The 27286-nt window shown below is 37.8% G+C and overlaps 2 protein-coding genes across 3 annotated transcripts in view; one reads left to right on the forward strand and one right to left on the reverse strand.

The window, feature by feature from the left end:
• The window catches only part of CENPP (centromere protein P), a 250849-nt gene that overhangs the window by 112449 nt on the left and 111114 nt on the right, over positions 1–27286 (forward strand). The window lies entirely within an intron of this gene.
• On the reverse strand, positions 477–27000 carry ASPN (asporin). Its single transcript, XM_047779295.1, has 8 exons — positions 26772–27000; positions 18182–18454; positions 16162–16274; positions 12047–12260; positions 10615–10725; positions 5677–5770; positions 5141–5279; positions 477–1933 (listed from the first exon to the last, which is right to left on the reverse strand). Exons 2-8 carry the CDS (start codon positions 18423–18425, stop codon positions 1736–1738), a joined length of 1113 nt encoding a protein of 370 aa, XP_047635251.1. The 5' UTR covers positions 18426–18454; positions 26772–27000; the 3' UTR covers positions 477–1735.

Consider the following 27286-nt stretch of genomic DNA (forward strand, 5'->3'; position numbering starts at 1 on the left):
TACTAGCATCTGGTGAGTAGAGACCAGGGAACTGCCAGACATTCTGCAAAGGACAGGCTAGCACCTCCTGCAGAGAATGATCCAGCCTAGAGTGTTAGTAGTAAGGAACATTACTATGAAGAACAAAACCTAGTACCTATCCTTGACCTGGGCATTCAGACCCACAATCCCTTCTAATATATCTGTACTGTACTGCTCCCCCCAAAATTATTTAAAGTCTAGTTTTGGAGGTAATTTACCATAAAGGTGATTGATTATCTTAGCACAGGTATAACTTGGAATATTTCACTATTGTTATTAAGAATAAACATTAACACTGTGCAGTATATATAACTGTATTGTGCAGAAATTGGCACAACACTGTAAATCAACTATAATAAAAATAAAATGTTACATATAAATTCCATTTTTTATGAAAAATAGTTTGTGTTCCTGGGTGGGGGAAGAAAAATTAAACCAAAGCACAAAAATATTTTATTTCAAACCAATATTTTAATGTTTTCCTTATTTTCTAGCTTTACTCATGTTGAACAACAACAAAAAATATATAAGAACTCTTTTTACACAGAGCTTTTAGTTTCTGTGTGTTCTGTTCAATGCTCTGCCTATTTAATTAGGCAGATGTGTTTTTCAGAGTTATCCAATCTGTGCGTACCTAAGAAGACAGTTTGGTGTAGAATTGATAGTATCCAGTCTCTTCCAACCAAGATCCTACAAAGGGACATCTTGAAAATATTCCTTAGCATTGAGGTGAAAGTGTTATACAACCTAATAATTGACATACTGTTAAAAGCTTATAATAACTGTGATAATAAAAAGTGTGAGTTACAGATTTTATATAAACACTGTTCGTTTCTATAGAGGTTTTATAATCAGATAATAATAATTAAAAAGAAAAGCATGTGCTACAACTTGAAAAAGAGCTATTATGAATAGCATCTGTTGAGTTGGTAATAAACACTAAAGATTTTACTATAAGGAGTTTTAAACATGAAGACAGTCAGGCTCTAAGACATAAGAATTTGAATAAGATTATAGTAAATCAACATTATTAGAAATATTACAGTAATTAAAGTTATAAAGACAGAATAAGAATAGTATAATGTACTCTTTAACTGTTCTTGTCAATTTTCTTTTTCTAATAGCAAATGAAAGAGCACAAATTTTGCTAAGTCGAGCATTTCATTTACAGTACAGTTCTTTTTAAAATGCACTTGAGGAGTTCCCACTGTGGCACAGTGGGTTAAGAATCTGACTGCAGTGGTTTGGTTCACTGCAGAGGTGTGGGTTCAATCCCTGGCCTGGTGTAGTGGGTTAAAGCTGCGGCATAGGTCACAGCTATGGCTCGGATTCAATCCCTGGCCCAGGAGCTTCCATATGCCACGAGTATGGCCATAAAAAGAAAAAAAAAATGCATTTGATAACAAAGTGTTAAATACTGAATATCTTAATTTTTTTGTTACTGAGAAAGAATGTTCAAGCATGAGACTTACGCAAAATCATATATTTGTAAAAGGAAACTGCAATAGATGCTTGTTTCTCTTAATCCTGATGTATCAATCTTTTTGCAAAATTCTGTTGAAATTTTTTGTCGTACGGTAAATCAATGTCCTTACCACAGGGGAATAGATTTTTGCTTATATGTATAATACCACCATTATTAATAGAGTTCAAGTATTCCAAATGTAACAATTTTTGAATTTTCGGTTGAATGGATATCACTAATTACTAATTATTACTTTCTGAAGTTTCCAAGCTGAACACTCATTCTGCCCAAAACACAACGGAATGTTGCAGGTTGTACTTCCCAGTACTTCACCGGGTTGTTGAATAAACTTATTGCACTGTATAAAGACTTCTTCATCTTTGGCACTGTTGGGCAGAAGTCATTCACTCCCACTTTCGTAATTGAATTAGAATGAAGGAAGATTATCTGTTGTAGGGGGAAAGAATGGATTAAAAATACACAATTGATGTAAAGAGAAGATATTCTGTTTATAGTCAGCATTTGTACATGTGTTTATCTCTTTATTTTACACTGATTTGTATTTCACTTAAAATATATTTCCTCGTTTATGCCTGTTAAATACTTATTACAAGGACTCAGGCTCCTTTTTTTATACACAAAAGTGCTCTGTGTGTGAAGTGTGGTAAAGGACTTACTTATGCCAAAGCCCAGAGCATCCTGCCCACACATGTGGTCAGCATATTCCACTCTGCACTGTTTCTCTCTGTCTTTCTGTCTGTCTCTTGATAGATGGATAGGTGGATGGATGGATGGATGGACGGATGGATGGATGGACAGATAGATGAATAAATGTGAGTGTCCATATATATAGTTACTTCTGGGCCATGTTTACAAAAATGTATTTTTAAAATATTAGAATTGAGCAGAAGAATGAAATTTAAAGCTCTAAGAATTAGACGTGCAATATGGATGTGAAGAATTATTAGCTAGCATTTTCTGTGATCAAAGAGATAAGTATAGAGCTTCTTTGTTGTAAGTTTTATAGAAAAATATATCTATCAACAACTTAAATACATATCTGTTCTACAGCATCAATAGTTGAATCTTTATTTGCACCAGTGGACAAAATAATTTTATAGGCTGTGTGATATGGCCTCTCAAATTATTACTCAGAAAGAATTGATAATATAGGGCGTCTTCATTTCCTTTAACAGCTCTTTAAATTCCTTCTCTGGTCTTTCTTGGCAACTGAGATTTCTGGGACGTAAAAACAGTCTTCTTAACTGACAGCATTTTGGCATGTAAACAAGAAGGAGCTTTTTGCTGGCAAGGCTAAGGTACCAGTTCTGGCTGTTGTTACCTGTAGATTCTGCCTTGGTGAGATTGATCTGAGGTGGTCATGAGAAGTGTAGGCTTTGCTGAAACCCCTAAGTTTCGTGTTGGAGTCCCTGCTACCCTCTATTAATCTTGGGGTATTGTGACAGATACTTTATATGGTTTCCTGGCAGTTCAGTAGCAGAGCACAAGGTAGTTTACCACACACAGCATTGACCTCATTGAGAAGAGAACAGCTAGACATGGGTATGCTTGCTCTGTGGACATTTGTCGAGTTGTATCCTGATGACTTGTGATCTTCTGTGTTTGTGTTATAATTCTGTTCGTTTTTTTAAATGCTAGCAATAATATATGTAGATTTAATGTACCCAAAACTGAGATCAGCATGCAGAGTAAAGTACTCAAAGATAGGACAGCTTAAGGGAGGAAAGACTCAGGCCATGCTCACTGGTTACCCGGCATTTCAATGCAGCATTTGACTGGGATAAGGGGGTGGTCTGAAGGTTTGGGAGTGGAATATGCACACTGTGGTATGTGGAATGATTGGCCAGTGGTGACCTGCCATATAGCATGGAGAACTCTATCCAATATTTTGCAATAATCTATATGAGAAAAGAATCTCAAAGAGAATGGATGTGTGTACATGTATACCTTTGTTGTACAGCAGAATCACTTTGTTGTATAGCAGAAATTGTCCAAACATTGTAAATCAACTATACTTCAAAAAAAAGCTTTTTAAAAAATAAATAAAAGGAAAGAAATTTAAATTTAAAAAATAAATGCAGCATTTGAAAAAAATAAAAGCAAAAGTAATCTTGAAATGACCATCCATTTTGATGACTTCTATCTCAAAGTCTTCTATTTGTGAAGGGAACAAAACTTGTTTAAAGAAAAATCAGAAATAAATCTAGAAGCAAGTGGCTCAAGGCCCAGTTTTATTCTCAAGATGTTTTTCCTTGGAAGATGAAGACATTTTATATCAAGGAAAACACCTGTGAAAAATGGAATAAGGTAAAATGAGATTAAGTAGGGATTCTTAATTTGAGGTCCATAGGTAGGAATCAGGGAGATCTGTGAACCTCCTAAAATTACGTGAAAAATACTGTCTTCATTTTTGCTCTTGGGAGTATCTGAAGCTTTATCAGATTCTTCAACAACTCTGTGGTCCCTCCCAGCTAGTCAAGAGTTGCCAGATTAGTAGGAAAAGTTTTCTAATAGTGAAAAACAAGAAATGTGAGTCTGCAGTGCTCCAAATACTGACTTTTGATTCTATATTCTGGCCTGAGATTTTTATTTTTTTTAATTTTTTAAAATTTTACTTATTTTTTTTCAAACTTCCGTTTTTATCTAAAATATAAAAGTATAAAATTAGGAAGTCAAGTATAAAGTCTGTAAATGTTGGTAAAATGGGTTTTTGTTGTTGTTGTTAGAAAATTTGTTTTCTTCTTCCCCATTATTTTTTTTTCTGCTGTACAGCATGGTAACCCAGTTACACATACATGTATACATTCTTTTTGCTCGCATTATCCTGCTCCATCACAAGTGACTAGACATAGTTTCCAGTGCTACACAGCAGGGTCTCATTGCTACTCCATTCCAAGTAGTCTGCATCTGTTAACCAGAAGCTCCCCACCCATTCCACTGCCTCCCTCTCTCCCTTGGCAACCACAAGTCTATTCTCCAAGTCCATGAGTTTCTTTTCTGTGGAAAGGTTCATTTGTGCCATATATTAGATTCCAGGTATAAGTGATATCATGTGGTATTTGTCTTTCTCTTTCTGACTTACTTTACTCAGTATGAGAGTCTCTGGTTCCATCCATGTTGGTGCATGTGGCATTATTTTGTTCTTTTTTATGGCTGAGTAGTATGTGGTATAATTAAACAATGGCCTGAGATTTTTAAAAAGCATAAATACTTCTAATCTAGCACCACATTGATTGTGAAATACCTGGGACTTCATCCACATATTCTACCCTCCTGAGTGAAAGAATGAATGAAAAGACATAAAATCCTACTTGATTATTTTCTCCTGACTATTCCTGCCTTTACAGAGGCACTGCTACCCCAGAAACCTGAAATGAGCTATGTACCTTTGCCACAATGGTAGGAGAAACCGAGGGATAGGAATGGGTACCTGAGCATTTTAGCTGAGGTCGCAATAGAAACTGGTCTTCTAACACACTTCCATTATTGCATAAAACGCTTCAGGCAACCAAGAGGGTTATTAGGTGTGAGTTAACCCTTGCTACTTGCTTGGTCTTTGCTTTAGATACTAATATGCTTCATAAAAACAAAGAAAAGTATTAATATCTACAAAACACAAGTAGAATATTTTACCTGTAGGTATTTCAACTCTTGCAGTCCTGAAGGGATTTTTTTTAGCTTATTGTTTTCCAAGTGTATTTCTCTCACTCGTGGTATGTTAGCAAGACTTCCATTTTCGATATCTGTGATTCTGTTGTTTCCTAGACCTAGCCTAAAAATGATATAAAATGCATCAACTCTTAAGAAGATAGTAGTGTGTTACGATTAGCTGAAAATACCACAACAGAGTTAGAAATATTTGTTTATGTGTTCAGAGAAATGTGTTTCATGGTTTCCTTTTATATAACTTATTTCAGGATGTAATAACCTTCTCCTCCATGGTCAGAAAAGTCTTTATCTAACCTATAGTCAACAAAAGGGAGATTGAAAAGTATCCTTTTTGTCATTCCATTTGGTGTCCCTCTTCCATTACCGAGACAAAATGAGAACAGTTCTCCTGGTTCTCCCTTAATCTTGATTAGATCCCTGTACACATTCTCAAAGAAGTTTCATTAATATCTTTATCATAAGGATTACTACTTCCAAGTTAGGATTTGGGGCATATTTACCTTTGCAGTTCTTTGTATCGTTTAAAATCCTCCAGTTCCACAGTTGAAATTTTATTATAATCTAAATGTAGCTCCAACAAAGTTGAAGGTAATTCTAGTGATAAGAGATATGTATGTTAGATCAGGTTAAGATGAAGCTCTGTTGATTATATATTTACTTGTTAAGTTTCACATTATAGACTTAGGCAGTTTTTAGGGATCTGCCATTTTTTAAAACTTTTTATTATAGAAAGTTTCAAACATACATGAAAATAGAAACTAGTATTATGAGACACTATGCTATTGCCCAGATTCAACAATTATCTCTGTTGTTCTAATCTTTTTTTTTTAATTTAATTTTATTTATTTATTTTTTTGTCTTTTTGCCATTTCTTGGGCTGCTCCCGCGGCATATGGAGGCTCCCAGGCTAGGGGTTTAATCAGAGCTGGTGCAGTAGCCACCAGCCTACGCTAGAGCCACAGCAACGCGGGGTCCGAGCCGCGTCTGCCAGCTACACCACAGCTCAGGGCAACACCAGATCCTTAACCCACTGAGCAAGGCAAGGGACCAAACCCTCAACCTCATGGTTCCTAGTCGGATTCGTTAACTACTGCGCCACAACGGGAACTCCTCTGTTGTTCTAATCTTGTTTCACCTACCCCAGTAGTTACTTATTATTGACTTATTATTGATTTGTTTTTATTTATTCATTTATTTTTTGTTAGAGTATTTAAAATCAAATTTCAGACATAATTTCATTTCCTCTGTAAAAACTTCACCAGACATCTCTAACCCTTAAGGTCATTTTTTTTTTGTTAATATAACCATCATGTGGGTATCACATCTAACAAAATTGTGAACAACTCTTCACTATAATATTCTAAGCGATGTAATTGTTTTACAGTTGGTTTGTTCAGGTCAGGGTCCAAATAAAGTTTACAAAATAGATTTGGGTCTTATATCTCTTAAAATCTCTTCTTCTATTACACACTCCCATCTTTTTCTCCTTCTACCTACTGACTTGTTTCAGATATTAATTTGATATGCTCGTTTGTAGATTGGGCTGGTTGATGGCTTCCTCATGATATAGTTTATCATGGTCCTCTAGCCTCCTTATTTCTTATGACTGGGTAGTTAGAGCTAGAGACCAGATTAGATTCATTAAATCACTCTTTGATCTGATGGTCTTAGATCTCATTCATTGATTACTGCTACCTAGGTTTATTATTTCCTAAAGAATGGGAAAATGGTGATTTTCTGATTTTGACATTCTTTATGCATTTATTAGGTGGTAGTCTTCTCTAAAGAATTTTCCTTCTTTAATTATTTAGTTACTTTATAATACAGTTTTTATAGAAAAAGCAGCATAAATACTTGTTTTTTTTCAACTGACGAATTAGTACATTGCTCAAGGGTGACTAATGAATTTTTTTATTACGAGCACATTGACTTTCACCCCATTTGATATGTCTGATCCTCTGCAATACTTATTCTTTTCAATAAGCAATAATAGTTTCAGCAGAAATTAAGAGAATCATCTGCAGCGTACCTGGCACATGTCAGATATCCTGTGAAAGTTTGCATCTTCTCACACCTGGGTGTTCTGACCCAAGCCCTCCCTAGATTAACTGAAGCTGGAATGACAGAGACTAACCAGAAAATTCAGTCAGATCTCATTGTATTAATCCTACACATAGGGTATGATTTTTTAATCGTGTTCCTGTTAGCTAGGTAGGAAAAGCATTCTTTTTTTCAACTCTTGCTACAATATTTCCTTACTTTTTTAGTAGTAAAGACTTTTGAAGGTAATTGAGGAATCCTTATGAATATCAATACTCATCATGCCTGAATTTATGTTGATTTCAGAATGTACTTTGAATTTTAAAAATGAGTCAAGTAGAGAGCAGGAAAAATAATTCTAAACTAAGAATGTTGGAGTTCCCCTCATGGCGCAGTGGAAGTGAATCTGGCTAGGAACACTTAACCTGGCCTTGCTCAGTGGGTTAAGATCTGTCATTGCCATGAGCTGTGGTGTAGGCCGGCAGCTGTCGCTCCAGTTCAACCCCTAGCCTGGGAACCTCCATATGCCTCAGGTGCAGCCCTAAAAAGCAAAACAAACAAACAAACTGAGAATGTTCAAATTTCTTGAATACTGATCAGTTGAGCTTAATTTTATTTATAGAATGACTGTATACTCACTTCAATATATAAAAGAAAATGTTGTCTTCAAAGACCTTGAATACTAATTGAGCAAATCAATCATATATACAAAAACCACCTGAAAAATATAGACTGTGCCAGCCTATTGCTATATGCTATATAGCAAGTCAAGAAAACTTGAGTCAGGAAAACTTGGATGAGGGTTTGTAGAATGTAAGGGGACTGTTCTGTCATTTGGATTTAAATAGAAGCTGAAAGACTGCCAGCAAACAGAGTGTACTTTCATACAGATATTTCTGTTCCTACCCTTTCTTCAAACAGGTCTCTCCTCCCCTTCATACAGTATTATTGCATGACAGAATTTTCCAAATGACTAGGAAGGAAAACATTTTTTCGCCCTCCTTATGTTAACTCGTCAGGTCTGGTATGAACCCTTTGAATTTCTGCCTAATTCATCCTATCACAGTGGGTAGTGAACTATAACATTTAGACAGCCTTAACATTTGAGCAGATAAGTCATAAAAGCAAAAAAAAACCCTGGCTTTTGAATGTTATAGGGATCTTGAGAGAGTAGTTATGTAAACTGAGAAATTTGATTCTAATTTAAATTTCTAAGGACATAAAGTATTCCTTTAGACTTTGGAAGAATCTTGAGAACTTCATGAGGAGTGCAACTTTCTCTTTAAGATAAACTTTGAAACTTCAAGTACTGAGGATGTTTTGTAGCATAAGAAGCTGCTGGTATAAACATACAGAGCAGTGATAGGCCTCTAAGTCACAGCTCTGGGGTAGCACTAGTTACCTTCCCTTACCCTGTCCGGACCTCTTCCTGTTCCTCCTTTCTGTGTCAGGTTCCACCATATGAATGGGATTTTATTTAACTTGTTAGGTAGAGTATGTATTGTTTTTGTTGTTGTTCTAAAGATTAGAAGGCAAATATAACATTTTAGGTTTCTTCTAGAAAAACACCTACCTCCTGGAAAACTAAATTAAGATTTTTTTAATTGTAGTTCTGAATTAAGCTGATTTTTCCTATATTAAAAAATTTGTCTGCAGTTCCTGCTGTTGTGCAGTGGGATAAGAATCCCAGCTCAAGTCGTTGCAGGAGATGTGGGTTCAATCCCCGGCCTGGTGCAGTGGGTTAAAGGATTGGGCATTGCCACAGCTGTGTCACTGATTGTAGCTGCAGCTGTTCTGGGAACTTCTGTATACCATGGGTGCGGCTATTAAAAAAAAAAATTGTCTTTCCACTTTTACTTTAGATGATTTTTCTCCTACATGAAAGATTGATTAATAGTAGCAACTTTGCTTGATTAATAATAGCTTTACTATCTTTTAAATTATCAGCTTATGTTTGTTTTGTTAATCTGGATCAGCTGAGTAGTAGAAAAGGGGTTATGATGAAATAGAAGAAAAGAGATTGTTGCTGCTTTTACTATGGATACTGAAAGACAGGGCTGTTTGAAAGGAAAATATGTTATTAATCATGGTGTTATTTTTGATCCAGGTAGTTAGCATAGGAGAGAAAGAGACCTTGTCAGGGAGGAGGACTCTGAACCTGAGTTCAAAGAAAGGCAAATCCTATCTAGTTAATCATCAGACTGGGAGCTTGGAAGCAATGTTAAAAAACTGCTCCAGTGGCAAACTTAAGAAGCATTTTAGGAGTTCCCGTCGTGGCGCAGTGGTTAACGAATCCGACTAGGAACCATGAGGTTGCGGGTTCAGTCCCTGCCCTTGCTCAGTGGGTTGACGATCCGGCGTTGCCCTGAGCTGTGGTGTAGGTTGCAGACGCGGCTTGGATCCCACGTTGCTGTGGCTCTGGCGTAGGCCAGTGGCTACAGCTCCGATTAGACCCCTAGCCTGGGAACCTCCATATGCCGCGGAAGCGGCACAAGAAATAGCAAAAAGACAAAAAAAAAAAAAAAGCAGCATTTTACTTTGAGGCACTAGCTTCAGGTCATGTGTAGTGTAAAGAGCGAGGTACTCCTTCTGGTATTGGTTATGTTATGAGTGGGCTTTTTACCTTGTGCCCAACATTGTCTTCACATTCTTCTGTGCATTCGCACATTAATCACAGCACCCCCGTGGAAAAAAAATGGGATGTAGAGCACCTTGCCCAGAGTGTACACCCATCCCTGCCAGAGCCAGGATCCATCTCTAGCTCTCTGCATCTTCCTCTGCTTTATTCTCTACAGAATTCTTACCTTTAACAGACACTTCACAGAATGACGAGTGTAGATGAATAAATGTCAGGAAGGAGACAGAAAATAAAAAGTTGATTGATTCTTAATGTTTGTTTTCACTGGGGAAGAACGATTCTGGTTTCATACTGACCAAAAGAAAAAAAAAAAAGGCACTGGAGAACCTCTTGTGGCTCAGTGGGTTAAGAACCTGGCATAGTGCCCATGAGGATATGGGTTCAATCCCTGGCCTTGCTCAGTGGGTTAAGGATCTGGCATTACCATAAGCTGCAGCATAGGTTGTAGATGCAGCTTGGATCCAGTGTTGCTTGCTATGGCATAGGCCTGCAGCCACAGCTTCAATTTGACCTCTAGCCCAAGAACTTCCATATGCTGTAGGTGCAGCAATAAACAGAAAGAAAGAAAACAAAACAGAAACACTATGTGTGGCTCTTTGTGTACATGAGAAGATACTACATTTCATACTACACTGACCAGATATACTGATTAAAAGGATTCTAGTTGCAGTGTAGTTTTGACAATGAGTACAGTTTACAACATTATATTTAATGATAATTTTTAAATGACAATTAAGAAAAATACTGTATAAATACAAACCTTTAGGAATTGAGGTCAGTTTTGCTTCTGCAATTCTGATATGGAACACTGTTACCCCTTCAAATGCCCCTGGTTCAATCCCATTGTTATCAAGAGGGTTTGCACTCATTTCTGTTGGGAGGAATTACATAATTTAGCATAATATGTTGTATATGAAGGAAACTCACAATACAGAGTTGCATGTCTCAAGAAAATTCTAAGTGCGAACTTTATTGTTCAGACTCTTCTTCACTCAATATATGTTTCTTTGTCTGTCTACTCTCTGTCAGTCTCAGAAAAAGACTGTTTTGTATTACATAGACTGACATATATAACAACTTCACTCTTGCTTTAAATTATTAAGTCCCTAACTTCCTTATCACTCTTTTCCACCCATCAGCATAGTCAAGGTTTTGTTATCGTAATATCACACTAGGAAAAAAGACCATCCTTCATATAATTCAAAATCTTTGTTTTTTTTCCAGTGTACATTTATTTATTTGTTACCTAAACTTTTAGAATTACAAGCCAATTAGAAATTATTTATGTCACAGAAATGTAACTGAGGAAGTACCAGAGAGTGAAGCTCTTTGGTAAGTGCCAGGCACTTGGTTGAATTGAATAAGTAAATAAAATGTATGAGAATATTGGTTAGGATTTTCAAATTGATATTGTAAGGGGAGATGGCATGTTATACCATGGCAGTTAGAGGTAAAATAGTATAGAACCTAAACTATACAATAAAAAATGTCGGAGTTCCCGTAGTGGCGCAGTGGTTAATGAATCCGACTAGGAACCATGAGGTTGAGGGTTCGGTCCCTGCCCTTGCTCAGTGGGTTGAGGATCCGGCGTTGCCATGAGCTGTAGTGTAGGTTGCAGACAGGGCTCGGATCCCGCGTTGCTGTGGCTCTGGCGTAGGCCGGTGGCTACAGCTCTGATTAGACCCCTAGCCTGGGAACCTCCATATGCCGAGGGAGCAGCCCAAGAAATAGGAAAAAAAAAAAAAAAGACAAAAAAAATAATAATAAAAATAAAAAATGTCTTATCACGGTAATTTTAAAGTGTAGAATAAAAAGTTATATGTACATTCCAAGTAATATCTGAATTAATTTTGTAGGATGTATTTGAGTAGTTTGTACAATATATTAAAAATGCTACCTTTAAGTTAAATAAAATCTGTTGATTTTAAGCAACTAGAGTGCAATCAGAAAACAGAAACCGCCTTAGGTGTTTCAGAGGGGATTCTTGAGAGTGCATGAGTGTGTTTCTATTACAAAAGGCATATTTCTTTAAGTGCTATAAATTTAATTGATTTCTGAATAGTTGTGTATGTAAGCCTTATTAGATTCAGAAAATTAATTTTGGAAATTATCAGTCTTAAAGTTGTTGAAGATCTCTACATCAGCATGTTGCTTATAATTTCAAAAGGTCCTATTTATTTGCAAAAACTTACCTAGAACATGTAAAGCATTCATTCCTTTGAATGTCTCCTTTTGTATTTTCTTAACTTTATTTTCATGAATTCTGAGTTCTGCTAATGATTTGGGAAGATTAAGTGGTATTTCACTTAGTTGATTGTGGGACAGATAAAGCCTTCGCAACTTCTTTGTGGTTAGAAATGCCTTTGGGTGAATCTTTGTTAACTTGTTGTTGTTCAGAATCAAAGCCTAGATAAAGAAAAAGTCATACCATAACAGGAAGTGGATTTGATTTACCAATAATTCTACAGTGATTAGTCACTCATGAAAATCAATGCAAATTGTGTTATTCATATACTTTATTAACACATAAATAATTCTCCAGCCTAGTCTAAAAAAAAATTGCTAATAAGTTGGAACAGTACAAAGCTTTAACAGTTGGTGTCATGCCTTTGGTTTGTCTTTGATATGTGGTTCAGCCTACCCTCTCCCATTTCTCTTCATGGAAATAATGGATGGTATTATCTTTCTCTTAAAATCTGTTCACTCTACAAAATTAAGCTCAGTACACACCAAAAACATTTTTGCATGATTTTATCTACTGTTAAAACCTCACTCTGCCTTATTTCCTAACATTTACCATTTTCCCCAGAATAGAGTCTTATAGGAATAAACTCTGCAAAGTGCCCTCAGCATTCTGGCATATTTTAGATACTGGGGAGGTGGTAGTGAGTTCTCAGGAATGACTCAATCCCTTCTCAGATCTATGGCTATTTCTCAGTGCAGTGTGATACTACCCTTCAGAGGAGACACAACCCCAGAGAGTTAAAAAGAGTTTGTAGCTGCCTGCATCTGTGTTCCCTACAGCCAGGGCCTCTGTGACATGTCCAGGGTTCTGGCTATAGCTGTCTAGGTCTGCTGGGAGGTGGAAACTTCAGAACCAAAACTGGGAAAGCCCTTGGTAATGAGGGCTTGCTAGTCATCCAAATAACTATTTTCAGAACCTGCCAGGTATTGCAGAAAGAATTTTCAATGTTTCCCAAGGGCTAGCATTCCTAGGACTTTTTACCCCTCTCTGCTAATCTGGATCCTCTCTTTCAGGGAGAAGTGCTAGGTTCTCTCCTTTTATGAGTTTGTCCCCAGTTCCTTTCTATAACAATCTTTCCATTGTTTCCAGACTGACTTAATTTGCCTTTCTGGCATCATTCACGTTGTTTCACAGAAAGAAAAAAAAAATAGAAATATGCTAACACTTCCTTTATTGTTATGTTTACTAGCCTCACTGCAGGCCCTTTTCTTACCCTGCTTTCAGACATAGCACTTCTCTTAACAATTTCAACTGAGAGAGGTTAAGCCTAGAAGAAGAATTTAAACTGCATTTTGTTACCAACCGGTAGAATATTACCCCTTTCTGTGTGCTACCAATTTAGAATTTGTTTTCTTTTCCTTTGGTTATATTGAAAATATGAGGGGACAAGAGAGGTTTCACAAGTTGGCAAACCCCCACTCAACCCCATGAGGTAAATTTAACCAGAATTATCTGTCTTCTCTTAGCGATGAGGAAATCTGCACCGTGGAGAGAAAGGACTTGTCTCCTCCTGCACCCCCGCCCCTCTGCCCTCCGTACTTTTGTGAGCACTTCCTGGGGGCTGCCACTGTGAGGAACCCCAAAGGGAATATGTGCCTCAGTTAGATACAACCATCATGAATGCGGTTTTGTTTTTTCCCTCTAGTTAAGACATGCAGTTGTCAGAGATGTATAAAAGGACAAAATAGTGTCTCCAGTTAAGCAATGCTTTCAATGTTGGCTTTGGAAATTCCAAAAGTAGTGGTCACAGAGCCCTAAACAATGTGGTACATGTAAGGACAGAGGATGAGAAAAGAATAGTCTTTCAGATGTAGGACAGTGAGTCTTCATGACGAGTGTGCCTATAATAACTGCCTAGAGATGAACTGGGGAGTGTGTGTGTGTGTAATGATCTCAGTCATTTCCTAATGCTGGATTGTCCTTTCTGTAAGAGCCAGAGTGCCAAACCAGCAGCTAAAACATAGTACGGAGAATTTATAGAATATATTAAAGTTTTGATTCTCTTCAAAGACAAGCACTATATCAGATGATACTATAATTAAATAAATGTTTTCATGTATACACTATGCTCACAATTCAAGTATAAAGTGTGTGCTTTAAAAGGTGCTTTACATTCATACATTGGCCAGTCTGGAAGCAGTATGCTGGTGGCAATAGTAGTTAACAGTTGGACTCTGAGCACCTTATATGCATTCACTGGTCTAAGTAACCATTTTGAATTCCATGCTATTATTACACCTCTCTTACAGCTGAAGAAGGTCAGGCTTAGAGAAGTAAAGACACTTTGCCAGTGCCTCTACTTCTGTTAGAACCAAAATTTCAGCCCAGGACTCACTAACTTCAGAACACTCACTTCCAACACAATGCCATATAAAAATTGACTGAAGGAAAATTAAGCAGGCCTAAGACAGCACCTCACACCTTTTAGATTCTCATTTCTTAATAAATAACAAGAGTGCATGTGGACTAAGTCTCTGTAACATTCCTAAAATGTAATAAAATTATATGACAAATTGAAAATTATTCATGATTTCGGTATCAAATATGATATTAATTATTCTTGTGGTTATATAGCTAAATATAGGTTGAAGAAATGGTAGAAGCATTCATAGGCTATATTTCCAACTTCTGAGGGTGGAATAATGGCCTTGCCATTCTCTTAAAAGTTTCTGTGATCTGAAGTTAGTGGGGTGGACTGTATGGATCCTTGGTGTAGAATCTGTTGTGCTCTTTCTGATGGTCTTAATATTTAAGTGAGGCCTCAGTTCTGAGGTAAATGTGTGCTCTTCCATTTGTTTTTGTTTTTTCATTTTAACATGGAAGCTTTATTATGTATGGAGCCTTATTACCAAATCTACATGGTGCGTTTGAGAGGGAAGGAACAGTCAAGGCTCCATGAGCCCAGCCTCCTGGCAGTGCAGGAAAGAGTTTGGCTTTGCAGGGAGAATGACCTGGGCTCCCTCTGGGCTCTGCTCCTTGCCAGACAGCCTTGGCAGGAGAATTGAGCAAGAGAGCTTAAGTATAAAGCACCCTGGGTGGTGCGAAGAACATAATCATCCAGCTGCCGAAGAGGCACAAGTTTCACAATAGGACACGGTTGTCCCCTTTTTTCTGCCTGGGGGATGCTTCGGCAGGGTTTCTGCAGGTAGGGTAGCCTCAAGCCTCTCAGATATAGGAAGAGAATAAGCCTGCTTGGTAACAGCAAGTGACTGCTGTCGTCATGATGTTTCTCTGCCTTTTCCTTCTATGCTGTCACTGCCTTTCGCATGAGAGGTTTGCATTTCATCTCTCCAGCATAGCATGAGAATGTGGAGAAATGGCCTGGAAAAGCAGTGCTGCCTTCCACCACAGCCTAATGCAGAAAAGAGGACATCCCACTCTAACACCACTCGGAGGGAAAAGGGTGATCCCTAAGGCTGTGGCGCTGTGGAATCAGGCTCTCTCCCAAACGCAATATCAGTTGAAAGTAGAAATTTTATCTGCTAAAATCTATAAGCTTAAACTGTTAAATAGAGAAATGAGCATCTTTAAACCTTAGAAAATTAAAATATTAATGAATATAGTAAGGAAAAGTTCTTTTTCATCTTTAGAGGTCTAGAAAAGAAAAGCCATACAAGTATATTTAGTCAATTGCGTATGTGGCATGTGCTGCTGTTAGAGTTTTGTGGTGTCTTAAAATAAGTCAGTGGGTTTGGGTACCACTTTTCTTACATTGTACGCTGTAGATAATCATAGTCTCATTATTTTAGTATATAGTAACGTGATTACCTAAATAGATCACAAGCAAATCTAAAGACCATTTACTTCAATTCGTAGCTCACTTCCTTTTACCTAGCTATTGTTCAGTAAACATCAGTTGAATTAAATTATTAATATATAATTATAAATTATTAGATCTATAATTTTTCATTAACTAGAACACTGCTGAATAACAGGGATTTTGTCATTCATCACACACAGAAAAGGAAGACTTGTTTATGTAAATTACCAATACAAGTAGTCATTTTAGCAATGTAGAGATTTTTCACTTAAATATTTAAAAATATGAACTTATAGTCTTACATAAAGTGAGGTGAGTCCTTTAAAATCATTTTCTTTGATTTCCTTAATTTTATTGTTTTGAAGGTCAACCATTCGAGTATCAAATGGAATGTTGCTTGGGACAGAGGACAAACCTGGGAAATAAACAAACGTGTTGCATATATGTTACAAGCTAAAGATGAGATTGCAGTTATGATAGAATGTGCTTTTTAAAAAATTCATGGTTGTCATTAAGTAACAGATGACTTAACATGTAACCTATGACAAAAACATTGTTCTTTGGAAAGGCCTAAAGATCTCATCAGGTAAGTTTATTTTTACAAGATGGGTAGCTGGGTCTAGCTATCACTCTTTAGTCTGCTGCAAGGTGACATTAAATGGAAATAAGTGCTAATATGACTGCAAGAAGGAGACCTAAGCTGAGAAAGATCTGCTGTTGCACTTTTGACTAAAGAATATTAATGTTTTTTGCAAATGTTCAGGCTGTTATAGTGCTAAATTGGAGCCTGTGTGTTTTGATCATTTGAAGAAGCATCAACATGTAGATAGTTGTGCTTAGAAAATAGATAAATTAGGTTATTTTCATGTACCCTATCAAAAATTTTACTACCAGTTTCCTTTAATAGTGAGCTCCTTTAATTTGTTGTACATTATTGCTGTACAAAAATTTATTCATCCATAACATGTCATTAACATCTAGGCGTGCAGTATACCTTTACTGAATTCATCACTCAGAGCCTTAGTTCTTTTCCAGCCATGTACTCTAGTTTGATGGTACCTGGGCCCATCCATTAGTCACCATTTCTCTTTGCAGGTAGAATAGTAGCTTTCTTTTCTATCATCTCAGCAGCCACAGCTATCTTTTTGTGTACGGTCATAGTAAATATTAATTAATTATTTGAAGACTAAGTGTGTTTTTTTCTCTCTTAAAGCGGCAGGAAATTACCAGGACCTCTGATAGTTATGCTTGACATGCATGGGGCCTTCTTGGTTTTCTCCAACATTTTATTTTTGAAATGTTTAAACATATGGAAAAGTGAAGAGAATTTTGTCATGAAAACTCATATTCTCATTCTCATCAACATTTTACTATTCTGTACTTACTGTCCATCTATCCATTTATCTTTTTATTTTTATTTATTTATGTATTTGTCCACACTTGTAGCTTATGAAAGTTCCCTGACCAGGGATCGAACCCATACCACAGCAGCAACTCTAGTTTGCTACCGCACTAATAATGCCGGATCCTTAGCACACTGTGTCACAAGAGAACTCCATTTTTGTGTATTTTAAAGTGGGTTTCAGGCATTCCCATTGTGGCTCAGTGAGTTAAGAACCTGACATAGTGTCCGTGAGAATGCAGGTTCAATCCCTGGCCTCATTCAGTGGGTTAAGGATCCAGTGTTGCCCTGGCTGTGGCTATAGCTCTGATTCGACCCCTAACCTGGGAAATTCCATATGCCACAGGAGCAGCTATAAAAAGAAAAAAGAAAGAAAGTGAGTTTCAGATGGAGCCGTCCGTACTCCTGAAGAATAGTGTTATACTTGATAGGCCAAATTGAAGAATTCGATATTGAAATGTTGTGAATATTAACATCTCACTTGACAGCCCTTAGTAATTTCCTCTTGAAACTTTAAAATTGACAACTATTTTAAGAAATTTGCCATAGGAATGAGGGGGGAGGAAGGGAGGGAGGAAGGAAGAAGGAGAAAGAAAAGGCGGGGTAACTTGATGGGTTACCAAGGTAGCAGCAGTTTTGTGAGGAGATAACTTTGGTTTTAGAAAAAGAAGAGGAAGGTCTTATAGGAAGCTAGAGGTTCTATAGACAGGACCCAGTAGCAGACTTTGACAAACCTTTCCCTACCCTACGCTTGATGAAGTCAGAAGCTCTGAAAAGAATTTCATTTCCTGAGGGAAAAAGAGTGATAAGAAAAATTCTTTTACAATCAGCTGATTTTTGAAATTTCAGTGAAGTCTTTCCCTATCCTTTAAATTTTGTCAGAACATTATTCTTCAAAACAAGTTGATGTGTGTTCTTACCTAGATCAGAACAGTGTACAACTCTCGAGTAGCATTGGCATCCAAATGGACATGTTGGAAACAGATCGAATGGGAAGAAGGGGTTAATTGGCTCTCTTGTTGGAAAAAGAGAGTTGTCGTCATCATCATCACCTTCTTCTTCCATGTCCTTCAGCATCATATTCTTTAGTGTCATGTATGAAGGGCGAAATAAGGGTTTGGCAGAGCACAAAGTCAAGAACAGTAGGAGCACATACTCCTTCATGTTGTCTTGTGTAGTGGGCCAATCTAGAACTAAGTAGACATGGAAGATCATGTTAAAGTTTAAATAGATACAATTCTGGAATTCCCGTTGTGGCTCGGCTCAGCAGAAATAAGCCCAACTAGTATCCATGAGGATGCAGGTTCGACCCCTGGCCTTGCTCACTGGGTTAAGGATCTGGCATTGTTTTAAACTGTGATGTAGGTCACAGACATGGCTCAGATCTGGCATTGCTTTGGCTGTGGTATATGCTGGCAGCTTTGACCCCTAGCCTGGGAACTTCCATGTGCTTCAGGTGCGGCCCTAATAAAGGAAAAAAAATAGGTACAATTCCTGTATCTGTATATTTCTCAGAGCTGGCAAGAGTACAGTGAAATGTAATTCTTATTTGTTACTAGTGCGAGAGTAAGTTTTTTAAGTTTTGTAAAGCAATTCAGCATTGGAACTTTATAAGTATCTTTATTTTTCATCTAACAATTCTACTTTTTGGCATCTAGCCTCAGGAAACAAGTTTAATGTGCATAAATGTTCATCATAGAATTATATATAATAGAAAAAAAATTAAAGATAATACTAATGATTAAAGGGAAATACTGGACTAAGATGGGGTATATTTATTCCATGAAATACTTTAGAACCCACAAGGTGTTTGCAAAGATATTTAAAAGTATGATATACTGTTTTTTTAAATAAAAGAAAATACAAAAAAATCTATACATAGTATACTTAAAAACAAACACCAAAAACCTGGCACAAATATTCCTAATTGATGATAATATCTGGTTAATAGACTCATGAATTACTTGTGTCTTTTTTTAAAAATTTCTATATTGAGCAGTAAACTACATTTATAGTTAGGAAACTAATAACTGTTCTTGTTTGTTTGTTTTTTCCTTTTTTAGGGTCATACTCATGGCTGTGGAAGTTCCCAGGCTAGGGGTCGAATCAGAGCTATAGCTGCTGGCCTACATATGCCAGCCACAGCTGCAAGATCCAAGCCGCATCTGTGACCTACAGAGCAGCTTATCAGCAATGCCAGATGCTTACCCTACTGAGTAGTGCCAGGGATCGAACCTGCGTCCTCATGGACTAGTTGGGTTCGTTACTGCTGAGCCACAATGGGAACTCCTAAAAAATGTTTTTAAAAACAAAACCAGGTTATCATACTCTGTATTCCTAAAATCCTTCCATCGCCTTAATATGTATGTTAAATAAATCCTTCATGTCCCCTTAGTACAACATCTGGAATTTTCTTTTTTTCTTTTTTTTTTTTTCCCTAGGGCTGCACCCGTGGCATATGGAGGTTCCCAGGCTAGGGGTCTTATCGCAGCTGTAGCCACCAGCCTACGCCAGAGCCCACAGCAATGCCAGATCTGAGCCACATCTGCACCCTACACCACAGCTCACTGCAACGCCAGATCCTTAACCCACTGAGCAAGGCCAGGGGTCAAACCTGCAATCTCATGGTTCCTAGTTGGATTCGTCAACCATTGAGCCACAATGGGAACTCCTGGAAATTTTCTTTAACTTCTCTCCCACCACCCTCCCCAGCCTCACTCTCAGAGTTGATTACTTTTTCCACAGTGTTATTGGATTTCTTCCTTCCAGTCTGTTTCCATTGTCTAGTACCTGATCCAAAGCATCCAAGGTCCAACTAGTCTTTCCTACTCATCTTTCCACTGAATTCTGTCTGTTTAGTTTTGGGAGAGGTAGGGAAGGTGGGGGGGTGGCGGGGGGCGGTTGCTTTCAGTTTTTTTTGTGTGTGTGTGTGTGTGTGTGTGTATTTTTAAGCCCCAAACTGGAATGTACTAGTGAGACCCTTTTGAAAGTAGGTTTGTTATCATCTGATGGTGGATATTTCCACAGATATGTTTTATCATGGTTTTTTAACCATCAATTATGAAACATATATTCTTTGTAATTTTCAAAAATAAAAAGCATTGTGATATCATCTAAGACAGACTCATGCCTCTCTTCCCTTTGGGGCATGCAGTTGGCTGCACATAACACCTGTTAGTGAGGCTGTATCTTGGCAAGAGGGATTCCCCACCCAGCCAAGTGTTCAGGAACTGGCCTGCTGTTCCTGAGCACCAGACGGCATCTTAGTCACAAAAGGCTTCCAGAGTCAGAATTGGTCAATCCTCAGGAAGACCTAGCCCCCTACCTCCCAAATCCTTGAATTATGCCAGCTTCTTACAATTTTCTAGAACCCAAAAATCAACTTTATTTATTTATTTTTGCTTTTTAGGGTTGCACCCACAGCATATGGAAGTTCCCAGGCTAGAGGTTGAATCAGAGCTCCAGCTGCCGGCCTACACCACAGCCACAGCCACGCGGGATCCCAGCTGGATCTGCAACCCACACCCTACACCACAGCTCATGGCAACACCGGATCCTTAACCTATTGAGCAAGGCCAGGAATTGAACCCACATCCCCATGGATATTATTGAGTTTTGTTTCCACTGAGCCACAACGGGAACTCCCAGAAATCAGCTTTAATGTCTGTCCACAGCCTGGCTTTTTTTGGACTTAAGAATCAGGAATGAATTGTTTAACTTAATTTAAATATTCATGTATATTTCTATATCTCTTTTTAAATATATGTGTGTATCATTTAATCATCAGAGAAAGTTTTTAAAAATGCTACTGTCATCAGTGGTTAACCTGATAATTAGCATTATTTAACTCTTAGAAATCTGTAGGGCAACATGAATATTTTGCCCACTGGGTGGCTGGACATCACCAGCCCAATACGTGAGGGTTTCCCTGTGATAACTCACACTCAGTTATGCTAGGAAAGGGGACATTACAGGACACAGGACAACAAAAGCTTTTTGTATTTTTATAACCTTATTCTGAATCCCACTTCAGAACCAGTTCAGACTGCCCTATGGAATTGTCAATTCAGAGTTTATTCTAAACACATCTCTCACATTAACCAGAAGGAGTGGAGGAATAGGAGGAAAGAGCTTCAGTGGCTTCCCCAAGGCTAGTCTTTCTTACTCATCTTTCCACTGAGTTCTCTTTGTTTGACCGAATGGAACTAGAACTCATGTCAGCTCATGTGTCCCAATCCATTCTTTGCATCTTCTGCTGCAGCCCACACGGGAACATTCTCTTTTATCTTCTTTTATCTAGTAGCCTCTATCATCTCTTCTTTTCCAGCCAGCCCACATGTTGCTATCTGGTAAACATCTGTACATAAAGAGGTGCACTCACATCTTTTGGAGGGTGGGAATGGGAGTGGTGGTATGGTCAGGTTTGTCTGGTACAGAGAGATATCATGCTGGCCACTCAAGGCCCAGTAGCTTCCATCAGCTAGCTTGGGGAGTCCTGACATGGGCACCTGGTTTTGGTCAATTAAACTTCATTTCCAGCGTCACTTTGGCACATCATTTCTCCTTCTTGGCTGCCTACCTAACTGCTTCATTGCGTTTCTCGACCTTAGGCTCTGTGTGGTTCCTGGCTCCTTAATGCTTGGTGTCCTGTCTTGCCTCGACTTCTAAAACTTTCATTCTCAAGCTAATTTAGCTCATGATCCTTAGCTAAAGCTCTTCCCTGGTAACAGTTTATTCTTTAATGTTGTTTCGTCTTGCAGCTCCATCTTCTACTTCCATTGCAGCCCTGACTTGGATTCTGGCAGATATGTTATTGAAGTAGATGTCATTGGAGGTTCTAAGTCTGCCTTTCTTTAAAATTGCTGAAGTTTTTCACTGGGCATTTATCAAGTTCCCACTGTGTACCAGGCACAGTGTTAAGGGGCAAAAATCCGTGAAATAGAACATGTTTGGATGCTTTCAATGGAGATGCCCCTCCCTGTCCACTTCTCTCATTTCTTTGCTCAGAAAACAAAGCTACAGCTCCTCATCCACTACTCTCAGATAAGTGTGGGATTGTTGTTAAAGTTAATACTTGAATGTCCGATGCACTCATAGGAAAACTGAAAAGTAAAGGTAGTAAATAGAACTAAACTGCAGGTGACCAGTGTCAACTGTGTACACTGTGGCTCTAACATTTTAGAAGACTCTCCAGATGTGTAGTTCCCAGGCTCTGAAAATAAAGTTCTTCACCTTAAGTCTGCCTACTTACAGCCCTCAGTTTACTGTTGCAGGTCAATAGAAATAAAGACATTGATAAAAAAACATACATACACAAAAAAAGATCGAAATAAAATATACAAACCTAACAAGAGGGATATTGGGATTATGAGTAAAGGATAATTTTCTTGTCTATCGCATATTTTTTATTATTGTTTTGCATTTTAAATATTTATAAGAGCAATTTACAACCAAGTTATTTTTGCTCTATCCCCCCTTATACGTTTGCCTTTTCTTACCATTTCTTACCATTTCTATAGCATTAGACAGTACAATGAAAGGTTTCCTAGATGCTGCCCCCTCAAAAGTCAACCAATAGTGCCTACCTTTCTTTTTTTCTTTTTTTTGGCCACACCCTTGGCATGTGGAAGTTGTTGGGCCAAGGATCAAACAGGAGCCACAGCAGTGACAATACTTAACCACTAGGCCACCAGCAAACTCCAACAGTACCTACCTTTAAAATATTTGGAGCTGCAATTTCTTAAGGCCTAGCACCATTTACTGTGGTCCATGGGAGATAAAGAGTTTAGTATTTGTGAGTTGGTTGGTTGTAGAAACTAAGAGATATATGGCCTATAGGTTCCCTGTCTAGACCAGAAAAACCTATCAAACACATAATATACCAGAAATACAGATCTAAGAAAACCAAACAGCTTTAGAAATTGCGTATAGCAACAGCAATATGGGAGAGATCTGAAGTGGCAAGGCAGGAACAGGACGCCATGGCTTTCCCTGTGGGCCTTTGCCCCTTCTGCAAACCCCATTTCCTGCTGCAGTCGTGTTGCCCTGTGACCTGAAGTGGGATGCAGGTGAGGATGAAGAGGAGCAGAGTGGTCAAGACAGACTTAGAGGGATACTGGTATGAGGAGCAGAGCCGAGAGGATGCGTCAGAGGCCGTTGCACAGGTGAAGGAGAAGGAAACCCAGCACTGGGGGACTTGTTCCTCATTCTCTCCATGTCCCTTCCCCAAAGGGCTGCTGATCAAGCCGATCTCTGGGGTCAGGAAGAGATTGCCTTAGATGTAATGGAGACTCTGGCCTGCTAGGTTAGGCGGTGGCTTGTCTGTAGTAGTTGGAAAGCTTTCCAGCTGCTCGCTAGTATGAGCAGCCACCTGTCACGCCTTCCTGTGCCCTTCCCTGGTGAGTAAGAGAGGAGACAAGCAGAAGCAGCACATGTCATTTCGTTGAAACTCCCTCCCAGCGTTGAAGATGCCTCCAGAACATTGTAAATCAGATGGCAAGTCTGCTCTCTATTTGGCTGACTCCAGTGAGAGGACTCAGGGAGCACACCTCCTCAAGAGGCATCCATTTCCACTGCTGTCCATCTGTGGCTGACAGGAAATTCTTTATATTGAGACCAGAAGTTCCTTCTGGCACATTGTTCTCTCTGTGCTACTTCTGTCTTCTGTTAGCCGTATGAGTAATAATTGAGTCTTTTTGCATTGTCTTATCCTGGTTACTTGAAAGGAGAAGCTAGGAGAAACTTGATCCCATGAGAAATTCACCATTTATGCCCTTCATTTGAGATGACAAAGCCTTGATAAAATACAAGTGATTAGAGACTCCGAACCTTGCCCTGTTATAGTTAAGCCATTTTTTATCAGAAAAATACTGGAATGTCCAGAAGGGAACACTATATAGCAATGTTTTTTCCCTGTTATTCAGGAAGAGTGAGAGAATATTGTTTCTTATTTAAGTGATATGACTTTTAGTTGTTTGTCTTACTTTAAAATTGTGAGTTTAGGAGTTCCTGTAGTGGCTCAGTGGTTAACGAATCCAACTAGGAACCATGAGGTTGCGGGTTCGATCCCTGGCCTTGCTCAGTGGGTTAAGGATCCGGCGTTGCCGTGAGCTGTGGTGTAGGTCACAGATGCGGCTTGGATCCCATGTTGCTATGGCTCTGGCGTAGGCCAGTGGCTACAGCTCCGATTAGACCCCTAGCCTGGGAACCTCCATATGCCGTGGGAGCGGCCCTAGAAAAGGCAAAAAAACCAAAAAAAATTAAAAATAAATAATAAAATTGTGAGTTTATTAATGTGGCTCAAGCTCTTAACTGATTAGTTTTGACAATATGTAGCTTGTGTTATTTTTAAAAACTTTACAAATATTTATGTCTTATTCCTTGGAAAACTCAGTATTTCCCTGATTTAGACCAGTTTTGCCAGAGTTCCTTACTCATGGAAAGCTTTGAATTTTGGTTTCAAGTTTCCTTACTCTGAATATTTGAAATATTATTTCAGTGCTACTGCTGTTATTAATAAACCATGGCACTCCAGAGCCAGGAGCGGCTTTGAGACGTTGTTGTTGTGCGGTCTTTCAGAGCGGAAGAAGCCAAGGCTGGCCTTCACGCCCCTGCGTCGTCCTCCCTTCTGCTTGGCTTCGTCTAAATGGGTCTTATTCCCACAGTGACTTCCAGACAGTAACCAGACTCTCCTCAAGAGAGTTCAGGGCAAGAGGGCTGGCCAAGTTCTCAGGACTGGAAATGTGGCTGAGAAGTGTCTTTCTGAATTTGTATAAGGTCCTATTTTCCGCTTAAATGTTCCACAAACTCATAATGGAAAATTTGTCTAAGTGAAATGGTATTTCCTCTCAGACACTATTATTAGGAAAATAAGTCTCTGTGCTATTATATCCTATGCTTAAAGGTCCGCTTGGAACTTTTCTCCCTTGGCTAAAATATTCCTATCGATTCACTGGTACCAGTAGTAGTTCAGTATGTAAATCTGATATGGCATGCTCTGTGTATTCACAAAAGGAATCCAGACTACATTCAGGTGTGATTAAGGCACAGCTTTGTAAGTGAACAAGTAAATTTAACATCCAAACATGCGTTTGGAAACTTATTCACAGTATTTTGGTCATGGAAACTGACACTTTTAAAGACTATACTTTTCTTAAAGAAATAATTAACTTTACCTTGAAAGTATAAATAGCAGCTGAGGAAGAACTTGCTGGCTGCTTTTCCTTTAATATGTTTCGTTCATCAGTTTTTCAATATGTCTAGCATCCTAGCTGCTATGTTTAAAAAACAAGAAAACTCCTGCCTCTTCATTTTTCTGTTTCCTTTGCTTCCTTAAAACTTGTGCTTGTAAAGTGAATCTGTTTTGTCTCAAACCTCAGATCAGATATCTGAATATTCTTTTTTAAATTTTTTATTATAGTTGATTTACTCTGTTGTGCCAATTTCTGCTGTACAGCAAAGTGACCAATCTGAATATTCTTTTTTAATGTAGTGATTGTAACACAGCACTGCATACCCCTCCTCTTTCTGTTACTACCCTGTATTGCTAAATACTAAGAAAACATCAAGATGCTTTACATGTGTGTGGGCTTATGAATTTAAAAAAAAAAAAAAACTTGATTCTTGGTGGGATTTTTTAATTTTTAGAGAGATGTAGACCCCTCAGATTTCCCTGTGACTTAATCCTACACCATGTAGCTACTGTTTATGGCTGCCACACTTCTGAATAAATTAACAAGAAAGAATGCTGTGCTCTATTTAGCTTATGAGGGAGTAGAATATCAAATACATTGTTTAGTTTTTTTAAATCTAAGATTTAATTAAAAATTTACTTTAGGAGAGGACAGAGGAAATCTTTGTTTTAAATTCTGGCTGGATTTTGTAAAAAGAATCTTTTCATATTGGATATAGGGTTGGTTAAACTATTACTGATGAATATCCTTTCTTGGAGTTATATGGATTTACATTTTAACTGTCCAGTGCCATTTCATTCCGTAAGAATAAGCAAGACATTTATCAAGGAAAAATATAACTATTAAGGTTTATCAGTAAAAACATTTGTATGACTCATATTTTAAAAATATCTCAGAAAATATCAGAGCTTCACATTTTTACTCTTTTCACTTAATGTATTTGTGATATCCCCAAACTTTCTTACCATTAATTAGTTAAGGTAATATTATTTTCTTAAAAGAACGTATTTACAAGATGTTTGTTTAAATGATTTTCAAATCAAACATGTTAACTTTTATGGTAAAGCATAATGACAGGTTATCATTTAGCTATTTTAAAAAGGCACAATTATATTGAAAAAAGTCCCTTATATATAAAACATAAAAGCTAGAGTAATTTTAGGTATGTATTTAAGTGCTAATTTTTAAGAAATTATACAGATAAACTTTAGACTTTATTATACGGTTTACAATCATTTATGTTAGTAACATAAATGTCCCCTTAGTATTAACTAAAATAACTGTAACTAGTACATGAAAAAAAGACCTGAAAACATACCTTATAAGAAGAGAGTAAGTCCTCTTGAAAGTAGAATTTTCCACCATGTACTTACTACTTATCTATAATGTAAATGTTCTCAGGTACTATTTAAGAAGAAAAGATGAAAAGGTGTTACATTTAAAAGAAAAACACCCTCTGCAGAGCTTGGTGTGGCTGCACCCTGGGTGACACTGGAATAAGCTGCTTCCACAGATTAGCCCATGTTAGTACTGAGAAGGGAGATTAAAACTTGTTACTGCTCATGTGTTTTCCATCACTGTTTGTATCCTAGCCAAGACTTCTAGCTAAGCTCTAGACGTCTACTGGAAGGTTCTGAAGAAAAAAAAGACGGTTTAATAATTCATGGCAACTGGCCATTGAAAGTGCATTCAAAGTCATTCAAGAAATACCTGATATGAAAAAATACTTCATGAAATTTTTAAGTGAATGAATACTTACAAATCACAGATTTTTAAAATCACTCACTCTGTATAGAGTCACAAAATAGTTGTCAATTTTAGGAAAAAGTACTG

The sequence above is a fragment of the Phacochoerus africanus genome, chromosome 5 (assembly GCF_016906955.1).
Source record: "Phacochoerus africanus isolate WHEZ1 chromosome 5, ROS_Pafr_v1, whole genome shotgun sequence".
NCBI lineage: Eukaryota > Metazoa > Chordata > Mammalia > Artiodactyla > Suidae > Phacochoerus > Phacochoerus africanus.

Bases quoted from the DNA above. Each gene is read 5' to 3' on its own strand.
- ASPN (XM_047779295.1), bottom strand. From the start codon at position 18,425: ATGAAGGAGTATGTGCTCCTACTGTTCTTGACTTTGTGCTCTGCCAAA. The intron at 5,280-5,676 runs GTAAATATGCCC...TATCATTTTTAG, and splicing joins CGATACAAAGAACTGCAAAG to GCTAGGTCTAGGAAACAACA. The intron at 1,934-5,140 runs GTAAAATATTCT...CCCCTACAACAG, and splicing joins AAGAGTTGAAATACCTACAG to ATAATCTTCCTTCATTCTAA.